Below are 24,371 nucleotides of genomic sequence, written 5' to 3' on the forward strand. Positions count from 1 at the left end.
AAAATTTAATTCTATGATGTATAAGGACTCCACGTCATACAATTGGTACTATGAAATATATTTAGACAAATTCCATCGGAGTCAGACCTTAGCCACGGAACAACATTCAACTTCAATCCTTAGATTTAATCAGGATTCATGCAGCAAGAAGTTTAATACAAGACTTAAGACAACTAGCAATTCCACGATCCAGAACTATTGCACAAACAATCAGCTAGCTACTGTATTTGATCTATCTTAAAGGTTAATTAAAACTCCTTCATCTTGTCTATCTGTCTTCAGCCAGCATTTGCTCTCTGTTGCTAATTATGCTTAAACTAATTTCTATGCCAAATACTACTGCTTCTTTTCTCAGATTTGCAGCGTTATATGATTATCTGTTTAGATTTGCTTCATATGACTACTATACCTTTCACATACTTGAGTTGTGTTAGTCTATTCTATATCGAGCATGCGGGTTATTAAATCCAGTACTAAATTGATCATGGTTAGTCTAACCCAAGATTTTACATGAAAACTCTCAGCAAGGTCATTTACAAATACTTTGAATTCCGATAGTGCGGTGATTTTAGTTTGACATATGACAAAATAGTATATTTTCATTATTCACATTATAAATATATACCGCAGTTTTATTTTGTATTTATAGAGCTATTTTAATACAAACTTTAATAAGTGTCGACTCTTAGAAATTATCTTTAGATGTACAATAATCTACTACTCTTGTTTATTCCCCTCACTATTACTAGGATGTAAAAGTGCTTTAAAATATTTTTTCACTATTCAACTATATCATTACTCATTGTATAGAAAATGTGGGAGACAGAAGATCAAATTTTTAAATTACATATGACGAGATAAAAAATCATGTTGTAAGATTAGTTTGTATTTATTCATCATATTTTTCATCACATACACTTAACATAAACACACGTGTCCAAATAACTTGTATGACTAATTAAAAAGTAAAAAATGATCCTAAAAATCTTTGGTACATTACGTTTACATCCACATATCAATAATCCATACATTAATAAATAATATACCTTAAAAATATAATGTTAGTTTATTATAATATATTTTAAAAGTAAAATGAATCACTGGTTTGCATAAACATATTTACTAATTTGTTTAAATTCATAAATGTGTATTATTACAACTTGAATAACATTTACTCTAAAATCTAAAAGCTTTTGCACATTGTGATTTTAGCAAAAGTGACATACAACACTCGTGTTTAATTTTAATAAAATTACAGTTGAACGTCGACAAAATTCTTATTATCAACGCCTATTGCATTGTTATTTTTTGTCGATGTATCTCCTGTTTCGCATTGCTTCTCCACCATTGTGCACAAAGTGGGTAGTGCACAAACTTCTTCCACGGTAAAATTCGGTCCTGACATTTCTGGTAACGTTTTCCTATATAGATAACGCGCCCAGAATCCCAGCAGGATCATTTCGATCAACATGGCCGTATTGTAGATTACTGCAAAATAAAATGAATTAAAAAATCTTTTATTTACTTATAATTATAATTAAATAACTTACAATTGCCGTAAACTGGTGGAGTTATCGGCGGATTGCACGGCAGTACTCCGGCCCAAACTAACAGTCTGGCTAATAATCCTTGCAGTTTGGCGAAGAGTAAGACTAGCTGCAATGCCAAGAATTTTCCTTGCAGTGAATGAGATCCGAGAACTTCTCTCAGCATTTTGATGGACATGACAAGTCCCCAAACACCAAGGAATATAGACGCTACCACGAAGGGCTGAATGTACATGTAGTTTACTTGATATAAACTCTGTAAAATAATTTAGATTAAAAATATATACATGAACATGTGTTATACATCTATCTATTTTGTTCTGATTATGATTCTCCGACTTTAGGCGAAATTAAATTTGAGACATTCATTACTATAAAAATAATATTAAAAATATACTGGTAGTATATATCATGCTTTAGTCAGGATTAATAAATAAATATATTTTAAAAAATAATCTATTTAAAGTATTGAAAATTAATAAAATAGTGTATTTTAAAATACATAGATTGGAAGGCATTTCCTCACAATCATATATATGTTTCCTTATTAATAAGGAAAGTCTTAAGAATAACATTACTTACAAAATTTATGTCTTAGTAAGGAAATAGTGAAGTATGGGAGTTACTTTGTTTACCTCGGGGTCTTAGTGTGCAACTGAGTAAAATTTGGATTAGATAGCATTTAATAGAATACACATTATTATAGAGTATAAGAAATAAACATATTCTATATGCTCAATATCTACGCTGAACAGGTATCAAACATCATGCATTTTAGTTGGTACTACACTTCAGCTTTTTCCAGGGGGGGGGGGGCAAAAATTGTCCAGTCAGTGGTGGTATTTTTAATATTTTGATTTCATTAGGATTCACAGTATTTCATTAAATGACATGCATTTTTCTGACCAAATTCAAAAAGGGGGCAAATGCCAAATTGGACTCTGATTTCCTCAAGGATATATAAGCTGGAACACGGCTGTACTAAATCACTTCTTTCAGACAACTTTGTCACATAGGTAACACAGAATTCCCTTTTACATATAGATTGTAGGTATATAAATGCTAAGATTAATCATATTAATTCAAAATATATTGCATTAACTCTTAACGAGTTGCGATATATTTAAAAAATGTTTTTTTTATATATACAGGATTAGGATATGACTTTATTTTAGGGTCAAGTGCACTCAGGATCCTAGAGTGCACTTGAGCAAATTTAATAATACACATCTCTATTGGAGAAGAGAATGTTATACCCATTTTGTGAGCAATGTCTTAAAGAGTAACTTTATAAAATTTAATTTAGAACAATAAACATTTTGTTTCATTGGTTATTATCTTTTTTATTAAATTTAATAATAATCTATAAAACATAACCCTATCTCTTAAAATTAAAGTTATAGTGTTATATCTTATTTTAAATATAACATCAGAACCCTCGTCTTATACGATACTTTGATTTTCAGATCATATATTTTTCATTTCTATTGTGCAAATGTTCGAGGACATTGCCTAAATTTTACTCAGTTGCAACTATTCACCTAACTGTTACAAACTCCATATCTTTTTATTTTATTAAAATAGATAGATCTTTTATAGATTATATACAAAACTAATTTACTTCTTCTTCAGCCCACATCACTAGAAGAATCATATACACCATTCCTTGAACAACTGGCAGTTGCAAAACGAGCATTCGTAGTAATAAAACATTACGTCTGAAATAATACACTTAAAATTTATATTTACTGTTAAATCTATTATACATTATTAATAAACATGATCATACTTAGTAACCGAAAGCAATGGTAATAAAAAGCAACACGGCCAGCAACAACACGGTGCCACTCTGGTATCTAAAGAATTAGGCTTAACTTTTCTAAAACAATAATAATTCATAGAAAATATATTATTATTAATATAAATGTTATATCATACCTAATGAGTTCAGCTTCTCCTCCACAATAAGCTACCATTAAACAAAATAGTTGGTACATAGCAAACGTGAACATGCCCTGAGCTACGGCTTCGGCTAATAGTTGAGCTCTAGGGACGACTACGGCGCAATATGTCGCTATTCCAACTACCTGTTTTATATTTTAAATAGCATATTAATTATTGTATAATGATGTTTTATACTTTAAGAATTGTATAATCACCGGATAAACGCTAACTACAAATGCGGTGTGAGTTTTAACGCCAGACGAAGCGTTCTTCATCACATGTCTTAAAGTGTCTAGGTAGAGTAGAAGCATTATGACCACCGCTAATGCTCCAGATGTGAATAATACGTAGCCATATAGGTTGATAGCTGTGAAATTAAAAAATATAGTCATTAATAATACATGCTGCTAGTTTTCTTATAAACGAAAGTTCTTAAGCTATAATTGCTATAAAAATATTGCTTAGTATATTTTTATAATTATAGAAATAGAGACAATTTGATCCTGAAATAAAGGTTATATTAATGGGCAGCTAGTTTTTTTTTATTTATTAATGATTCATTGGTATTTTATTAATAAAATTCATGGAAAAAGTTAAGTATTTTTAAGTATTAGTTCATTAAAAAAAATCTCTCCCTTTTTATTTTTTGTTTCAAAATTTACTTATAACCTTAATACTTTGCCTAGTTTTATTATTTTATTAAATGCATTCTTAGATATATTGTAGGGTTTGGTTCTTATATACAGCCTTGGACATAATAATGGGGCACCCCTTATAAATGTTGTGTAACTTTTTACAAGTGCATAGTCTCACCCAAATATTTTAACCATACTTCTGAGACCTATACAAAGGAGTATGTCGTTTTTAATTGTTCACTTAAGATAGAGATAGATTGTCTTTCCTAATCTACCGGTAGATAAGGATAAGCGATTAAGAAATAAAATAAACAAAACACAAGTGAAATCGTTATAAGGAACACCAAAAAGTTTGCCCACAATAGCCACGCAGACTTTATAAAGTAATTTTCATCAAATACCACAACACAAAAACTAAACCTTAATTTATGAAAATAGTACTGCTGTATAAATCTATTGTCATTATTAAAAGATCGCCCATAAATAACCACCCGTGCGTTATGCACTTTTACAATAATGCTATTAGTCCTAAAGTGCTTTTCAATGGAAAATATAATATAAAAGACTTGACACTTAGTCACATCTCTCGTCGCTATTCGCGACTCACTTACAGAGGACTCACAACACACTTACATTGAGTATCATCAACTCGGCTAAGCTGACCAGAGACCAGAGAGACTCGTATTTACAATTGCATTTTAATTGTATATCGGTATAATTTATTTATTTTAAATTTTTGGTGTAATAAGCTGCATATAAAATAAATCTTTCATTGTCTGGCTAAATAAGTTACACCATTTGGCACACAAAACCACGAAAGGATCATAATCTCAAACTTAAGCATATGTATATAATCACGAGTGTGTAATTACATACAATAAAATTAGATATGCACTATCCCACAGGAATTGCTCCAGCTCCTCGTAGCTATCGCCGAAAACATATTTGTGTCTGGCAAGCATGTTAAAAATATTATGTTAACATAAAATATTTTAATCTTTTGAAAAAATCTTCAAGAATTAGCAAATCATCCTTTTATTATTTGTCGGTTATGAAAAACTAACTTTACACAACTCAGGAAATGTCTGTTGTAAAAACGCCTCGTAACTAATAGTTTTCATATGTGAAAGAAATTTACGCACTGAGTGCTTCCTGAAGTTTTGCAAGAACAGAAAAAAAGCTAACGTTCAATGAAGCACAGCGTAAAATTTAACCTTTATCTCCGCTTCGATGATCAAATATGGGCGTTTAGAACGTAGTAAATAAATAATTATATATGCAATTGCAAAAATTGCACATAGATTGTTGAAGACCTTCATTAACCAGAACAATGAACCGGTGAACTTGTGGTAATTAAATACTATCCTAATATAACAATGAAATATCAAGTAGTTTGGATTATAAGTTTAATATTCTTATAATATCCATTACTCAGTTCATTCCGACAAAATAGAGAAAAATAACTATAAGAGTGTAAATAAGTTAAATTAATATTTGGAATTCTGTTAGATGTGTTGGAGATGAACCAAAACCATTGAATCAAAACATTGAATATAATTGTTGGGTGCCTCCCCAACTGACACTGATGAATCTAATGCGAATGCTTCAACGCTTGCAAGCTTGCTTTCAATTATGCCAATAATAAACGTCATGAGAAATTAAGACGGATTAGGAGAAAGTATTAAGAACATATTAAGGTAATTGCGTTTTAATTAATCTTTCAAATATGATAAGGGAACAGCTGTAAAAAAATGCTTAAATGTATTCCTTTTGACATAACCTATGATTACTTAAAGAATATCAACAATATAATCCAAATGAAGAGAGATATTAGATATGATTTAAATGGTTGAGGTATTTTATAGATCACAAAAAACGAGGGTACGTGTCTCTTATTGCCTACTTTTACACTACACAAGAGATTGTGTCCTTTTTTGAAAGTGCATTTCGTAATAAAATACCTGTTTAATATACGCAAGGACAGAACTGAACATTGACTACACATTATGTACTTTATGGTTACGAAAGAAGCTCTTTTCTTACGATCTCAAAGTCGAGTTATATAAAGTTGGCCATAAAAGTATACGCCAAAATAACAAAGTCATTAAACAAGCGAGTAAGCGTAGTATGAAATTTTGTAATTTTTGACCCACATGTGAAATTATATCACACAAGAGAAATTGATGCAAAATGACCAATTCTCGTTACAACACAAACGTGCGCTGGAATAATTTCGATACATATTAATTTTTATAATGTGTATTTTTTGTCAGAGTTGAAGGCTGTATGGGTTAAGAAAAAAATAACATACAAAATAAATTCCTTGAATATTTTGCGGTGTAATGACGAAGAAATTTATAAACAAATAATGGGTAAAAATATCATACACATAACAACACTGCATAATAAATATAAAATAATAATTTACTAGTACGATGGTGAGTCAAATAAAATAAAAACAGCAGTTTGTCCTGTAAAATGTCAGAAGTGGTAAGCAATTTTATAATAAGGTAACTAGACATGCAACACAAAAGGCACAACAGTACAGTCATACCTCGATTTGCACGGTAGATAGGTTCCGCGAAATTTCGAAATCGAGGAATACAACACATACAAAAATGGAAAATAGCTTACAAAAAATAAAAATCTCTGTAAATTAGGACTTAAAGCTCCATACAAAATTGGGAGATAAATTACAAAAAAAAACTAGGAACTTATTTCATATTTTTAATGATGTATATTTAATTTTCATTAAAGAAGTTCTTCCTTAAAAAATGTTATATTTAAATTTGTCTACAGCATAATATTGATAATGATCAAGGAATATTTTTAATTAGGAAGAACAAAACTGACTATCATGAAATGACAGGTTTCTCCAATGCGTCATGATATACAAAATAGTTCAAATATTTCATACATATACTATACGTAATCTCAAACATATACACTCACTTTGCCACACCTATTCTTATTGAAAATACACACGAAATATTTCATTACGATTTTTTTTAAAGTAGACAAGTTTTTTTCTGGGTAGTGAAGTGAATTTGTATCACTTTTGAAATGGAATTATATTGTGGATTTTACCTAAAAATATTCAAATTACAGGTTTCTGTGGAATGAGCTTGTGAAAATATATTGAAACCCTCCTTCGCATTAGATCTTATTGCATACATTTTCTTTATACAGATTGCTTAACATCGGTAAAATACACAATCGTTTTATTTGGTAATCAAGTGTTAAAATTTTTATTGCATTCGAATGATACCATTAAGAAATAGTATATGCAAACTAAGTTCATTTTCTTAAGAGAGTAACATTAGTTGTCCTTGTAGTCACAGATTTCAAAACCAAATACAATTTCGTATACGTTTAACATTTTAAAATATTGGGTTGCATTGTTAATTTTGTATTTCATTGTTAAATCTGTATTTCCGTAACTTCAAATTCGGTTTTAATCTTAATTGTGCTTCAAATTAGGTTATTGAATTAAAGATGGGGAAAAGCAACTAAGTGCATTTTTGTATGTTAAAGATCGTACGGTGCAATGATGATTCCAAAAATTAAGAAAGTCGTAGGTGTTCTGCTTCGAAATTAAAGGCAGTTGAATCAAAACCATATACATATACAAAAAAAAATCATAAAAAATAGACATTTATAATTTACAGTTTTGTACTCAACAACAAAAAATAATCCAAGAAAGATTAATAAAAAAGCACTGTCATGATCGTCCATAATCGTTGCGTGGATATTATATTATATGAATTTACAATGAATCTGAGGAATTTTTGTCGGCATTAAAACAAAAAACAATTTTTTAAATAAATATAAGAGCTGAAGTAGTTTATAATATTACTTAAGAATTTTTAATACCTAATATGTACCACCAAACTCGATTTAAATTTATCATCAATGATGTCCATTAACGGTATCCATTAATAGTTCCGAAACAACTGCATTAAAATCATTTAATCGCCAAGTCTGGTAAGATATGTATTTGATAAAAACAAAAAGTCTGGTTCCACCTTGAATCATCTGCATTGGTCAAAAGATTCTGAGCCTGAAGGGACTTCCCACCATTCTTCAAAAGTATACAGGCGGCCCTCGACTTTCGAACGTTCGACTTTCACACAATTCGCTATTTCGCACATTAAAAAAAAAACAATTTTTTAAATTTTTTTTTTTTTAAAAAACGTTTTGATAGCGGTGAATCTTTTGCTTCAATCGGACGTTCGTATGATACAAACAGATCTACGATATGTTCAATTTTGCAAAATAAAAATATAATTAAAGAATACGTTCAAAATTGTGGAAAATAAAGATATATTTCCACAATCTTTAATGATATGTTTCCAAAAAAACACAGCAAAAAAAACATGGATGAAATGGAAAATCTTTGTCATCGTAGATCGATGACCAACATCAAAAAGATGTCCCTCTGAGTATTTCAATTATTCAAGCAAAAGCTCTTAGTTCGCACAAAGATTGGAAGGATAGATTAAAAAAATATTTTAACACGGTTTTTCAAGCAAGTACAGTTGGTTTTACAATTTTAAAATGAGGTATTCTTTTCATAATATTAAATTTACTGGAGAATCGGCTGAAGCGGATAAAGATGCTGCAAAAGAATTTATTTCCTAATTATCCAAAATGATTGAAGATGGAGAATATTCCTCTAGCCAAATATTTAATGTAGATGAGACAGGTTTATTTTCGAAAACTCTTTAACAATGAAAAATATGAATTAAGCCTTCACGCACCATGACAAATTTTTAAATATTATGGAAGATTGTGATCCCAATGGAGAACACATATCTCAAGTGCGTGGGGCGATCAATAAAAACATAACATGTTATAAAATACTATATGAAAAAAAGAAAAAGAATAGTGGAAAACAGTTAACTCTTAATAACTTTTCAAATGAAACACCCGCAAACCCCACTTAAGTGTGTCTCTTAAACGCCTCTTTAACACCTTATATTTACTTGATAAATAAATATTTTAAAATACACACAATTTCAATTTTTTTTACTTCCCTCGACTTTCGTACATTCAACATTCGCACACATATTCAGGAACCAATTATGTGCGAAAGTGCGAAACTTAATCACTTTTGTTAGGACTTTCACCAGAACTTCAGACACTTTCCATCCTGAAATTGACCACAGAACTACCATTTAGTTTTGACTTGGAACAACAAGAGTTAAGCCGAACACCACAATTATCTTTCCAGGTTCTAGTTACCTAATAATAGGCTTATTTGTATCTCAAATCAATAGACAGTAAGAATCAATGAATTGTTATATTGCTATTGAACATATTTATTTATTTATTTAAAACTGTTGCACTATGTTTAGCTATTTTATACATACATATATTATTTCTTAAGCATTTTAATAGCCTGTCAATATGGAATGTATTATGCAATTGTACGACTCAATGTCAATGTCTTATACTTCTTTCGCGACTATTTTGAAACAAACCGGACACTTTAAAGAGCAGTTGAGTTAGAAGAACATTAAAAGTAAACGTTGCGCAATATTCGAAGCGAATAGTTTGCTATCTACGTGACGTGATGAAATGAGAAACATGACATCTGGAAACGATTTGCAATAACAGGTGAACTAAACTTCGTCATTTGCTTTAGATAAAACCTTTGGACTTAAAAAATAATGAAATTATGTCATATTTCGTGATGATTTGTTTAAGTGAGATTCGTCTGTCATCAAAACATCCTTCAAGGCCTTATTTTTGCACAATCGTGTCTCAGATCCTAAATAATATTTTTTCACTAGCGTTTCTTAACTAAGGTTTCTTTAAAATATAATGTTTGATCATGTGATAAATTTACATTTGTGAAATTGATTCATGTAAGAATTTTGGAGAAATTTATTCTTTTCAAGTAGCGAAATATTCGGAAAGTGTTCCGCTTGATATTTTTTAATTATTTGTACTTCCTACACGCAATAAAATTGTGTACAACGCGTGCAATGCATGTGCATTAAATGCTCCAAATGAATTCCAATAAATGACATCTAATTATTAGTAGACATTATTAAATTTATTCTCAGAAACATATACACAATATTTTAAATTTTAGTTTGACGATCTTAATTATACATTTGTTTAAATCTTTCGTTAAGAAATGTGTTTACATACCACACGAGAACAATCAGATAACACATCCTGTATCAATACCCAGAAATATCTTTTTAGATCAAGCAGTGTGAATAAGTTTTAAAGTAAACGATTCTGCCAATTTAATGTACCTCGAAAATTATTTCGTAACAGTAGAAAGTTCTTGGTAGCGATTTTATAATACCACATATACGCAACGAGCATCGATCGAAAAATTTGCGACGATTTCAGTGAAATCTTCATCTATGTAATTTTATGCAATGCACTTGAAAATAAAGAAAGTGGTATTAGTCATTCATAATACAGAGATGATGAATAAGTTGCATTGGCATTGAAGAATTTGAAGATTGCGCTTTTGTGTTTGTATTCATGTATTGCATAGTATTAACAGTAAAATGCTTGATTGATGAAGATTTTGAAAGCGTGTGTCGTTATGGTCCCAACGGTATTCTATTAAATGCTTCGATGTTGAGTAATCAGAAAACCTGATTTGTAAAAAGTGCAGTTAACGGTGTTGTTTGACTTCCACCGACCAGCACCAAGAGAAAGTACAAACAATTTGACAATTACTTTTAGACGGTGTTTATATCTTTAATTTTTTGTTGATATAAAAAAACAGCAATTTATTTATTCTAATGTAATACACCTACTGGTTATATCATACTATTTACGTAATGATCAAGTTTGCTAATGATAATCGCAGCTTACCGATTATTAGCTTTAAGTTCATTGCAATAATCTAAAATAATGGTAATCTTATATAATTTATTGCAGATAATTTTAGGAAAGTCGCGATTAGAATTTATAAAAAAATCATATTTAATTAAAAATCTGCTAGCTTATTCTTTGACTATTATCTTGTTAATAGAGTAAAATAAACGTGCTGTTGCTGACAAAGTCAGAGTAATGAAAATGATTAGCTTTAACTAGTGTTGTAATTTTAATAAAAAGTATACATATTACCTATCATATAATAATCTATTTGTCAATTTATATTTACCTAAAATTCACAGTACATTCTGTAAAAAAATTATTACTAGAGGAGCATTTTATTTTTATTTTAGTAAGAGAATCTATATATATTTTGTACAACATACGAAAGTTTGACATATATTTTTTTATATATATATATACTATGACTTTATATGTGGCTCTGTATACTCACACTAATATTTGACATGTACTTTTTTACTGTGGGTTAATATTGTATTTCATATTTACAAAGCCCTTAATTTTACTTTACGTAACACCGTTCGAGAAACGCTTGTTAAGATTCCAACAATGTTTAATTAAAATATTTGTCAAAAGGGACAATCGATTATCAGAATCAGAATAAATGGATATATAACCCATAAATGCCTAAAAATAATAAAAAAAAAAAAAAATTGTAATATTTGGGACTCATTAAGCCCCTATTTTTTTGTCCCAAATAAGGGACAATCGATTATCAGAAGAATTATAATGTATAAATAAATCTATAGCCAGTGGCGTAGCTATGGTAAGGCGGAGGGAGCGGGCCGCCCCGGGCGGCACTTGCTTAGGGGCGGCATGGGATCGTCTAGTGTGATTCTTAAGCCTGAATGCACTAAAACATATATAAATCCAAGAATAACAAGATCTTAACACTTTACCGACCGGCAGTTTCACTGCCAGACTTACGCTAAATACCGGCACCTTTTCGCAAATCTTCGCGAATTTTACCTTTTTTATTTAAATTTATGTATTTTTTGATACGGTCCGAATATTTAGTTGAATTTTTCTAAACATGTTAAAAATGTATCAATGCATCAATTTAAGTCATTATTAGGTGGTTCTCAACATGTGGATCGCCGGAAATAAAAATGAATTATTACATTTCCTTATTATTAGATTTTTAAAATGATTATCTTGATTTTAAAATTATAAAAATGAATAACCTAGAAATTTAAATAAAAATAATTTAAATTGAGTCATCCAGCGGCTCTCAAACTTTTTCAAATTTAAAAAAACTTTTTTCAATCACACTTTTTTTTCGTATTGTGATATTTTGTGCAAATGATTATCTACAAAAATGAGAAATGACATTTTTACTAATATGAGTTTACTGATATATAATTCAATTGCAATAAAATATTCACTCACCATTGTAATTCGCTCCATCGTAATGCGAAATATTCCAGGCACATACACAGATATTGTACATTGTCTTTCACGTGTAAATCACTTTTCACAATAACTATTTATATAATGCAAGTTTAAAGTGCACTCACCATTATAAATTTCTCCACACTAATACGGAATATTTCAGGTACACACTTTATTATTATTCAATGTCTTTCCCTTGTAATTCACTTTTCACAATATTTAATTCTAAAATAATACCAATACGAATTATCAAAAAAATAAAATTCAAAATTCACAAACGTTATTTTTATTATTTACCTAGTAATGTTTCTTCAAATGATACGAGGAGAAACATTCACCAACATGTAAAGCTACTTTACATTCTTTGCACATGTAAAGAGAATCTTTTCTTATTTTATGTGCGATACAAACTATGCATCTTCTTCTTTTACGCTCATTAGTAGATGATATCCTGACTAATTGGTGTTGTTTTAAACTGCCTGAAAGCCTTTGAAATGAGGGAGCAGTGGCGAATGTGGATGTCGGTTGTGAATTTTCAGACATTTCTGAAATTGTTGGTGTTTCTGTTTCTGGTGTTTTTTCCTCTATCCAATATTTTGCTATTTTCATTAAATAATCATAAAACTTTATATTGCTGTTTGAATTTACACTTCTATACACTGTAAATGCATTGAATAATGCACAGTTAAATAAATACATGGCCACTTTTTTCGTCCATTTTTTAGTTTTGCGATATATTGGATAGTACGAAAGGTATTGATCAGCCCGATCTACTCCCTTCATGTATTTATTGTAATCAATTATACAAATTGGTTTTTTTATACGCAGCTCAGTTCTTCTGTCAGTTTTTTCAGTGTTTACAATATTTGTATTATGGATTGTTGATATCATTCGAATATCTCTACTCTTTACTGTTTTCCACAATTGTAATAAAATTTCCCCGTTTCGCTTATATTTACTTTCAAATATTCGTAGTTTAGCCTTTTTTAGAATATCCGGTAAGCCCCACATATTCTTATTTTTTTCTTGTATAATATTTTTAACTTCTTGTTTGTACTTATTCCAAGTTTGAGCACTGTATCTATTTGTTTCTTATGAAATAATGCGGAACAGGTCATCACCGATAAATTTTTCGGCGATTTCTTCAGAGCGCGTGATATCAACATCAAAAGTTGCTCCCGACAATCCTTCAAATGGCTGGTTATGCCTAGGTGTATCAGTTTCACACCAATCTAATGGAATATCATCATCCTCAGTATCTTCTCCATCGCTAATAGGCATCATTACTCGAGGACGATTTCTTTCATGAACAATCGAACTTGTATCACTATCACTAAAGTTTTCGTTATCACTGGGAATATTTGAATCATTGTCCGCGTAATTTTCCTCTACAAAACTATCTTCTGCCATTTATTTATTTGGGTTATAATTATATTTAAATAAAAACTATATTTTTAACACTTTGTTATATAAAATACACTGTATTTATATTTTTATAGACACTATATTTTATAAAGAGGCGTAAGCGTAATATTTTTAAAGAATCACTGCAGCACAAAATTCCTTTTATTTATTTTATTTTTTTATTATTTTTAGAATATTCACTCGAGCACACGAAAACAAGATGCGATTTACACGACAGCGTTAGCTAAACTGAATTATTATTCATATTTTTTTAAGTGCATCATATTATTTCTTATCTCAAAAGAAATTCCCAATTTCAAAAAAAGAGTCACTTCTGAGAATCACTTCCAGTAAATCGGTGCTATCTCGTGATAGATAAAATTCACTCAATAAAATAAACGGTCGAAATTTCCAAATTACAGGACAGAAAAAATACGATATAATCTCGCTAATCTGTCAATTTAGAAATTCGGGAAACCGGTACTATCTAATAGATTAACTTACAAAAAATGTTAGTGTACTTAAAAAAATGCAAAGGAGAAAGAATTTACAAAATATATTTGATATAAATATATATTTTTTAAATGGATTTTCGAATTTGTATAGATAAACAGTACCTGATTATATTATAAGACACAAGTAAAGAAATACAAAGGCAGCTCAATTATATTTGAACTATATCTTTATTATATATGATTTTGTTGTTAATTTTTACTGATAACACTGGGAAGATATTTTGCATACTTGCAAAACAAAAATACCGTCGAGAATATTTGGGAGCATTTGAAGAAGAGATTGATAAAATCGAAATAACCACTAAAAGAGAGCTAATCGAGAAGGTGATTCGGGAATAGAATCATACTTTGAACCTTCAAAAATTAAACAACGTTTATAAAGTAAATTCAGGCACTTATTTAATCTAAAGAAGGACATACAAAATATTTCAAATATAGTCCCGAATTGCATAGTGAAAAATATTTTTATTTTTGTTTTGAATTAAAAAAATAGAATTTATGACTTCTCACGACTAAATTAGTTCTTTTTCAATAACTAATGCTATAAAAAATAATAAAATAGCAAAAAAACGAATTTCTGCTTTAAAAATTATAATATATAAACAAATTATAATATATAGACAAATGTGTCTAATAATAAGGCCAGGCACAGTAATTAAATATTTTTTTTCAATATCAAATGAAACTTCATACTAATATTTAATTTTTTTCAAAAAAAAATCTTAAAAAATCTCTAAGCATATATTTTTTATTTGATAACGAAATTATAGCTACCGCTCACTCCATATGGCGTGCGCGGTATTTAACGTTCGGCAGGCTCGCACTCCATATGGCGTGAGCGGTCGGTAAAGTGTTAATATTAACCATTTTATTATTTTAAGAAATGCTGATTTTATGACCCTGCAAAAAATCTATGGGGGGGGCGGCGGCAATTTTAAGGATCGCCTTGGGCGGCACATACCCTAGCTACGCCACTATAACCCATAAACTTAATCGGGACACATAGGAATATAAATATTTTGTCCCAAATAAGCGGCTGGTTCTAATCAGCTAAATTTAAGGTAAAATTAAAAAATAATATAAATTTAACTTAATTAAATTTTTGAAAAAAATTGAATTACAGAAAAATAAAATGTAATTATTAAATATACATATGAGTAGGAAAAAATAAAATAATAATAGTATTAAAAAAAGAATATTGAACAAACAATTATAATAACAGTCATCAAAAAAATAGACATGTAAAGAATGTTTATAAATATTTTTGCAAGAATAGATCATTTGTCTTTTTTTCTGGGGCGTCTTTTCAGTTTTTCCAGGGGAGGGGAGGGGCAATGTTGGCCAATTAGTAGTCATTTTTTAATATTTTTATTTCATTAAGATTCATAGTATTTAATTATATTACTTTTTCTGGTCAAATTCAAGGTCTTTGATTAATAAAATCCACGTCAAAAGCAATAAAATCGTTCCGTCGCAGTCACTCAGTATATTAATATTACGACTTATAATAGGAGGACGCAAAAAAAAATTTTCACTTCTCAGTTTGTTTTAAAAAATACGAAACAACGAATCAGTATTTCGTTGTTTCGTAATTTTTAAAACAATGAAATCGCCAAGCGTGACAATTGCGTCGTCAATACTTGACTCTCAAACACAAACTACTTGTCTAATATTGATGTGCGCATCAAATATATTCTAACAGTTCAACAATAAAAGTAATATGTCGTTATTTTTTTATCACACTTCGTGTGTGCAATAATGTATAAATAAATTCATTTCGTTTATTACATTGAAAACACTTTTATCTCGTGGAAGAATGAGTAAAGATCAACTGGAAGACTTTTTAAAAATATTTTAAATGCAACTTTCAATGGCGCTTTTTGGATCATATATTAAAATAGAATAGTATCTTACGTAGATTGCTCTTTATACTATTTTTATGAAGATTGAAAGTTTCAGATTATTATCAGATGAGAGCTAAATCTCAGTGTCTATGAACAGAATGGTGAGAGTCAAATTAATAAATATAATAACCATACAACCATACAATCAATATAACAATGATAATTGTTAAACTCATGTTTATTTCATTCAATGAGCAAAATTATTATGTGTTCAAGTTAACAATAGGTAATTAGTATGATTTATTTAATTTTATGCTATTTTTTCACGGTTTTGAGATTTATTATTTATATGACCGAAAATAAATAGTTTCGTTCTCAGAAATTGAAACGCATGCAGAATAGCATCCTCCGTAACGTCTCAGACTAATAACTCTGAGGTTGTGGGTTCGAGCCTCGGCAGCGGCACTCGAATTTTTATAAGAATTTAAGTGTGAACCTTACGGCTGAAGATTATTTTTTTGCTGCGTCACGTAATTTTAAAGTCATCTCTGAAGATCGTGTTTAACTCTTAGATTTCTGACTTTATAGCTGAGCTAGGTTTGACTTAAGGTTCTTCTTAAAGTCGTCTTGGGAAAAACACAGCTTAGTTTCACTTGGTGCGAACTTTGCTGAACCCTTGTGTGTTAAATCAGAATTTGGGGTGAAACAGATTGTGTTATTGTCTGTTACTCATCTTATAAGAATAGCCTTTTCCGTAACTCTAATAATTCAAACAGCTGGAGATTTGGCAACGCTGTCATGAAGCACTTGTAATTTGAGTGCATGCTAAGCAAATTCATTTTTTTTAACTTGTACAGTCACCGATGGTCCTTTGTTTAGGTCCATTTGTTAGGTTAACTTGCAAGTGGACTAATCGGTCTAAATAGACAATCGAAACGTGGACATGTATAACGCCGACGTGACACATAAACTTGTTCTGCAATTTGCAATTCATTTTATGTCTTTAATAAACAGTTTAAGTCTTACAAATAGTCACAGCTTCGTAAATTTATTTTGTCAATTAAATATAATGAACGTGCTGCAACTAACATACTCTCTTAAAAATAACTTATTGATTATATGCTATTTCATATTAATTTTTACAAAATCTTTTACTTAAAATATGCATTTAAACAAAAAACAGACAGAAAAGAAACACTCTGATAATGCCAAAAAATCTAATAGAATAAATATATAAAAAAATACATTTTATATATATATATATATATATATATATATATATATATATATATATATATATATATATATATATATATATATATATATATATATATATATATATATATATATATATATATATATATATATATATATAATAGAAATATAGTTTGAAGAAGTAGGTTATACGGGCGCCACGCTTGCCTTATGGGATTCCTTGCCTTTAATTAATTTACAACGAAAGTAGATTTTTTTTATTAAAAGCCATTATGTAAACTTTACACTGCGTCTTGCGATTCGCTGTTTGCCTTAAAACACACTTAAGCTGTTACACAGATGATATTTTGCAACAGATAACTGATGGAAATTCCACATGAGATTTACTGAAAGGCAATGTGGATACACAATATACATTAAATATTTAATTAAAGAGAAAGGATTTATATATCTAACATATTAAAAAAATATTTCATATTTACTTCATATTTTCGCCAGAATTAAATAAATGTTTCCTGATTATATGAAAATATTCTTAAAGAAATTTATAATTATTATAATTTAAAATAATATTTAATAAAAAAAAATATTATTTCATTCAACACATTTTCATTAAAAAATGCTTAAAGTGAAACTCTTAATAGAAAATGTACTTTTAATAGAAATATAATCTGCGGAAGTGTTATATTGCAAACAGCTTTATTAGCTTAGCTAATACTTCGTTTAAATTATCTTATCATCAAAACTTTTATGGAAATAGCAAACAAATCTTAGATACCAATTGCAAACACGGAATTTTCAATATTTTCTTTCATTGCTCTTAAGTCTACCTGTTTTAGAGTTTGGTCAAATATCTATATACGTATTACAAGTTACGACTAGGAATGTCAACATAATACACTGCATAATCTCGTATTTATCGTTTTAAAGTAATTAGGTATTTTCTAGAATGACTCTAAAAAGTACCATTACATAGTTTTCAATTTACGTTGAAATGTTTTTATTCGCGTATCGTGTTTATATAGTAATATAAAACACTAATCAGAAATCCATTATCTAGGTGTGACTATAAAATATTGACGCTCACTAATTAATATATTGCTTTGCCCTAGAGCCTAGGGTTTAATTTATAGAGTAAATTTACTTACTATAATATTTTTTTAGTACACAATACGAACTATTGTAATGAAAATATACACAAATATAATTAAATTATTATTTTGGCTTACGTGGATTACGCTTTTAATATTTGTGTGGGTTAAATCCGTATAAAAATCTGAATTTTTTAATAGACCCTTATTAATACAGTTAAAATGACAGATACTCTGCAAATTTATGAATCAACTGATGTTTGAACTAGTGTACGTTTAATTTGCTTTGTTAAGTATACATAGATATGTATGAAAATTTAATCAACATATGTTAAATAATTAGAATTCGACGATCAACGCAACTGGCTCGGAAATGTTTTAAGTAATCATCGAATACATAAAAAAATAATTTGCATTGGTAATTCATTGTGTTAATCATTCATTAACACTGACAATGTATGTCATGATTCCTGAATAGTAAAATATTTGTATAAAATGGTTAGGGACGTCATTTCAGATTTGGGATTTTCAGGAAGGGGGTCAAAAGTTTTCGTGTAGTTTGTGATATTTTTTTAATATTTCCATTTCATTAAATAATGATAATAATCAGAATGATATTCTAAAAGACTTTGACGACTTCATAATTTCTATAAATAAATAAAAATTAAACAAAGAATTCATTCATTGTTAAATTGTTGTCAAAAAACTTTCTATAATTTAAAAAAATAGGGTTTTACAAAAATAACTTACTAAAAATATCCTTATATGATGCAATTTGTCATATTTTATCATTTTTTATAATATACAAAATTATTTTTAATAAATATTTCTTGAATAATTTATTTCAGAAAATTTGATTGGTCATTAGAAAATAAAACTATTAAAATTTTGTATGACTTTTTCAATAAAAATATATAAAAATATTTCAAGCATTGTTTGTTCTTGGCCTAATTCAAGGGAAATCCATGTCAAAAGCAATAAAAGTGTGCCGTCGTCGTCGCAGTGAATACGTTCGATTATCTAGCGTAAATTATAAGACTTTTTATAACAATATTACGACTTACAATAAGTGAGAATCGAATGAAATACATCTAAACTGAATGTTGACCAAAAAAATAATTATCCTTTCTCAGAAATCAAAAATCCACACCAAAAGTACTGACTCGTTGTTTCAAAAATTTTCTCCACGCCTGTTTTTGAGATAAGCGTTAAGCGATAATAAAGGGCGGGCCTTTGCAATATTTTGTTTCGTTCAATGAACGAATTCTGCGTATTTCGGTCATAGTAGATACGAATGAAAAAGCATTTTTTTGTTAATAAGAAGCGTCTCATTGTTTCGTATTTTGAATCAAAATAAAGGCACATACATTTTGGAGCGGCACTAATCACTTTTTCATATTATTCACGAATATTTTACAGATTTTTTCAAATTTCCCTTTAGATATTATTCATGAATATTTTACAAATATTCGAACATTTATATAATTGAAAATCGAATAAAAATTTGGGATATTAGATTGATAACCTTACTAATAAAATTACTAATAACTCTTACATTTTACACTGGCTCACACTTAACAATAATTAGTGAGTTTTTCACCAAAAATTATACTGTTTTGACGTTTCAGAAATAATATTCAATAGATGAGGCATAAAAGGACAATGTTTTACGACCATAGAGAAGATAAAGACAAAATTGTCGAGTGAGCTGAAGACTATGCCAAGTAGTGCTTTTTAATGAACTACCAGAACATAACTACAGAAAAAGAGTCCATATATTTTATCTAAAAGCTTCTTGCTATTTTTTAAATAATTATTAAAAATTGGACGTGTGCCCTTTCTGTTTTTAGCGTTGAGGTCATTGTCACACATATGGGTCAATCGTTGTACCAGTTTTATAAAATAGTTAGTTCACTTGACTTAGTTTCCAAAACTTATAAGAAGCATGTGCAAATATTAAATGATATTAATCTGTAATATTCGTAAATAATCTAAGCATTTCTAAAATAAAATTTATAAATAATAATATTAAAATATCTGATATTTTTAATTACAACATCTAAAGAGTTGTTCATCACCTTTTTTAAATATGCTTTAATATCATTATTATAAAAACAATACTATTAAATAATATTATAAAACTCACCTGAAAGGTATGAGTGAATATCTGGAAGTCCATTGTTGTTGCAAATGTCGTAATGTGGAATTCTTGTGCCATTGCCGAAAGTCAAAGGTTTGCCCAACCTTCCACCCAAATGTTTGGCTATCACGTCTTCTTTTTCTTGTTCGTGCTCAAATAGAATTTCCATTTTTGTGGTTATTGTTTCTGCGTTTATTTTGTAATGTGATGAAGATAACCCGTCGACGTTTTAACGACTTCAGTTCAGTCAACCATTAACCGCGAGATGTTCCATTCTGTAAGTTGCAAGTAAATACATTCACATATTGTATTTATCATATATTCATAAACCATCCGTGTATTGATATTATTATTATGAAATATATGGATAATATGTACACAATGGAAAGTGAAGATGTGCGCCTGCCACGAAGTTCGCGAATGGACTGAACCACCTCTAGTTAATTTCTCACTCTCTCCCACCCTATTGGTAGCTAAAGTTACCGTTAATCTATTTGTTATTTGCGTTTACTCTAACTAGTGCTTATTTTAAATGTCAGTGTCGGATTGGAAGAGTTAGTTTCTTATAATATTTACATTTATAAATATGCTGATTTTAATTTGTTTAACAATTTTATTTCAATTATCAGTTTTGTTCAAAATTGTGAAAACTTACTTTAAATACAACATAACTAATTAGGGTTTAGTTTAATTTTTAGTGTAGTTCTATCTTATCTTAATACTTTGCTCTATAGTATTTAAAATGTAAATGGCAATCACTTAGTTTTGCATGGTTTATAATAGTACATTTTTTTACATATTTTTTTGATAAATCTAAACTCGTAAGAAAAGCAAAAAATTAGGCAAAACAGTCAGATAAAAGTAACATTGCTCTATACTTCTTAAAGTTTGCGCTAACAGTCAATTAAGACAGATTTTAGAAGAAGTCAATCCTTACAATTTCATTACATTATTTTAACAAGATTGTCAATGTATTCAAGGAGTTAAGAAAGACTTATTTGCAAGAAAGGCATCTATTCCCAAAATGCAGATTTAACCTAAGATTATTTTAATAATTACTATACTACCTATATTCAGATAAACCAATTAAATTCGACAATTGAAGGAAAATATTCTAGCAAAATTATAAAAGAAATCGAAATACTATAAAAACGACAAACGAGTAGTCAACTTTTGTCCCCCCCTCCCCTCCCCTAAAAAGCTTAAATTACGCCCTTATTCTAAACCAGAAATTCTCGGGTAATCCGTCAAAGAAAATCTAAAAACACGGTCTCTACAATCTAAAAATATGTCATTTCAGTGAAATCATATCGGAATACATTTTTACCGGTGGATATACATATGTATATATATTTACAAGCTAAAATATATTTTTTCTGGGAGTAGCTAAAATATCCTAGCGGAATTATAAAAGATTTTTTATAAATTATTTTATTACTTATATATAAATCACATTTGATTTGACTAAGAATTGACACATTAAGGCAGAAATGTCATTTGGGGGGCAGGTGGGTGGCATTTTTCCTTGAATTTGTCCAAAAAATGCATGTAATTAATTGAAATAGTATTAAAAAAAGAATCGAAAAAAATTGAAATATTAAAAAAACGACCACTTACTGGCAAACTTTTGCTCCCCCCCTCCCTATAAAAAGCTGAGTGATAATATATTCATTTACATATTAATTATGATTTATTTACAAGCTATGTATATATGTTAAATTTTCACTTTTCATTATTGGTGAATTCCAAATACATTTTCACCAGTAGAATATATTTTTACTAGCGAAAATATATTTTAACTAATAAACGCTAGTGAAATAATATAAATATATACTAAAATGTCTATGAAACTCAGTTTTCAGTTTAAAAACGTCCATTTATCACTTCTCAGAAGTCAAAAATTCACGTTAAAAGCAATGAAATCGTATCATCGCCATCGCAATGAGAACGCTCGGTACATTTTTTTATATAAAGTTATTTTTTGCGTACGTGAAACGTACACTTGCTGATCAAACCCAAACCTAGCCTACACAAATTAACTAAATTCAAATCTATAATTAGTTTTAGAACTTTCATTAGGTCAAGTCTAAAATTCAAACTGAACTAACTCATCTCTCATAGGAAAATAAGCGGAAGAAATAGTACAGACTGACATCACATCTTGCATATTGCTCGATAGTTGGTCTGCACCACGATATTACACTATGTATTAAAAATATGATAGCCATCCTTACTGATATTACTACAGACTTAATAAACGAGAGGATTGGTTAAAATGTATTTAAAACGCAATTTGCTAGTTATTTAACGTATATTTGCTGTTCAAACCCAAACTTAACCTACAAAAATTATCCAAACCCAACTTGATCTAATGAAGGTACTAAAACTGATCATTAGGTCAAGTACAAAATAAAGCTCTCGGGGTAAAATATGGATAGCTATCTTAACTGATATTACTATAGACTTTTGCTATGAGAGTATTGGTTAAAGTGTATTTCAACCGAATTTCGGTCAATATGAGTGCACAAAAACCATTATCAATTCTCAGAAGTAAAAAATTCACGTCAAAAGCATTTGAATCGCGTTGGCGCCGTCGCAGTGGGAACGCTCAGTAACGAGCGTTCCCACTGCGATGGGGCCAACACGATTTTATTGCTTTTGACGTGGATTTTTGAGTAATTGTTTTTTGCGCTCTCCTCTTGGTCGAAATTTGGTTTAGATGTGCTTCATTTATCTCACTTATTGTAAGTCTTAATATTGTCATAAAAAGTCGTAATATAAACGCTAGATAACCGAACGTTTCCACTGCAACGGCTTTTATAAACAGGCCCTTGAATTTGGTCAGAAAAATGCATGTAATTTAATGAAATACTACGAATTTTGATGAAATTGTATTATTAAAAAAATCTGAAATAAGGTCCCTTTATTAAGTGTGATTATTTTACAAAAATCTTATTGATTTATTTTATTATAGAATTAAGGGTCTATCAAAATTATTCGGTAATAAATTACCGAATCTCACAATTCATCACTACATTTATATAATTCCAAAATAATTTTATACTGTTCTATATCTACATTTAAACTTTAAAATAAGAGTTTTTATAACAAAGTTAAACAACTAGACATTTCATTAGTTGAATCGAGAACAATGTAAATGAGATAATAAAACATTTATCAATGTTACAAAGAACATATTCAAAGAATATACATATAAAACATATAGCTTGGTAGAAACATAAAAGAATCCGTAACTATTATATTATAAATTAAAACAGGTAAATTTAGCAGATATACTTTGTTGAACAAATTTGGAGAAAATTTTTACGCAACTCAAGAAAAATATGAATAAATATTCACCAAAAATACATTTACCCCTTCAATCCGACACTGAATACTTATTCAGAATTAAACCGATCGCAAATAGACTTTACACTTTAACTTATAACACCTTCGCTAATCTTCAGATCAAATATTGAAACTAGACACTGTGGTAATAACTTGATGTTGAAGTTATTTCGTTACAAACCTGGACAGAATCACCGTTACTCGACAGCGTTATTTCACTCACTCACAGGGGCGTTATAATTATTATTGTGGTGATTTTATAAGGAGAAACTTTTTAGTATTATATAATAGTAAACAATAGAAAACTGCGTGGGATATGTCACTTGTGCAGAAGAAGAATAAAACAGTAATAGAAACGGAAAGTACAGTCGGCGCGGGTTCTTCTCTTCGTTACCGGTTTCGCTCGGCACGTTCACTTTCTTCCGC

At 29.1% G+C, this 24,371-nt stretch overlaps 1 protein-coding gene across 3 annotated transcripts; it reads right to left on the reverse strand.

Annotated features, from left to right (window-relative positions):
• Positions 1 to 1,104: 1,104 nt before the first annotated feature.
• On the reverse strand, positions 1,105 to 24,371 carry LOC148232369 (organic solute transporter alpha-like protein). Of its 3 annotated transcripts, none has more exons than XM_088192264.1 (8): positions 24,312 to 24,371; positions 20,604 to 20,872; positions 3,707 to 3,858; positions 3,486 to 3,634; positions 3,337 to 3,426; positions 3,169 to 3,265; positions 1,551 to 1,803; positions 1,105 to 1,488 (listed from the first exon to the last, which is right to left on the reverse strand). In XM_088192264.1, the coding sequence occupies exons 2-8, from the start codon at positions 20,764 to 20,766 to the stop codon at positions 1,253 to 1,255; spliced, it is 1,140 nt and encodes a 379-aa protein (XP_088048390.1). In that variant the 5' UTR covers positions 20,767 to 20,872; positions 24,312 to 24,371; the 3' UTR covers positions 1,105 to 1,252. The 3 variants fall into 3 exon arrangements, with proteins under 3 accessions (XP_088048390.1, XP_088048389.1, XP_088048388.1); XM_088192263.1 differs by lacking the exon at positions 24,312 to 24,371 and adding an exon at positions 24,127 to 24,262; XM_088192262.1 differs by lacking the exon at positions 24,312 to 24,371 and adding an exon at positions 20,976 to 21,042.

The sequence above is a fragment of the Plectrocnemia conspersa genome, unplaced genomic scaffold (assembly GCF_051122295.1).
Source record: "Plectrocnemia conspersa isolate PC_06_02 unplaced genomic scaffold, ASM5112229v1 ptg000009l, whole genome shotgun sequence".
NCBI lineage: Eukaryota > Metazoa > Arthropoda > Insecta > Trichoptera > Polycentropodidae > Plectrocnemia > Plectrocnemia conspersa.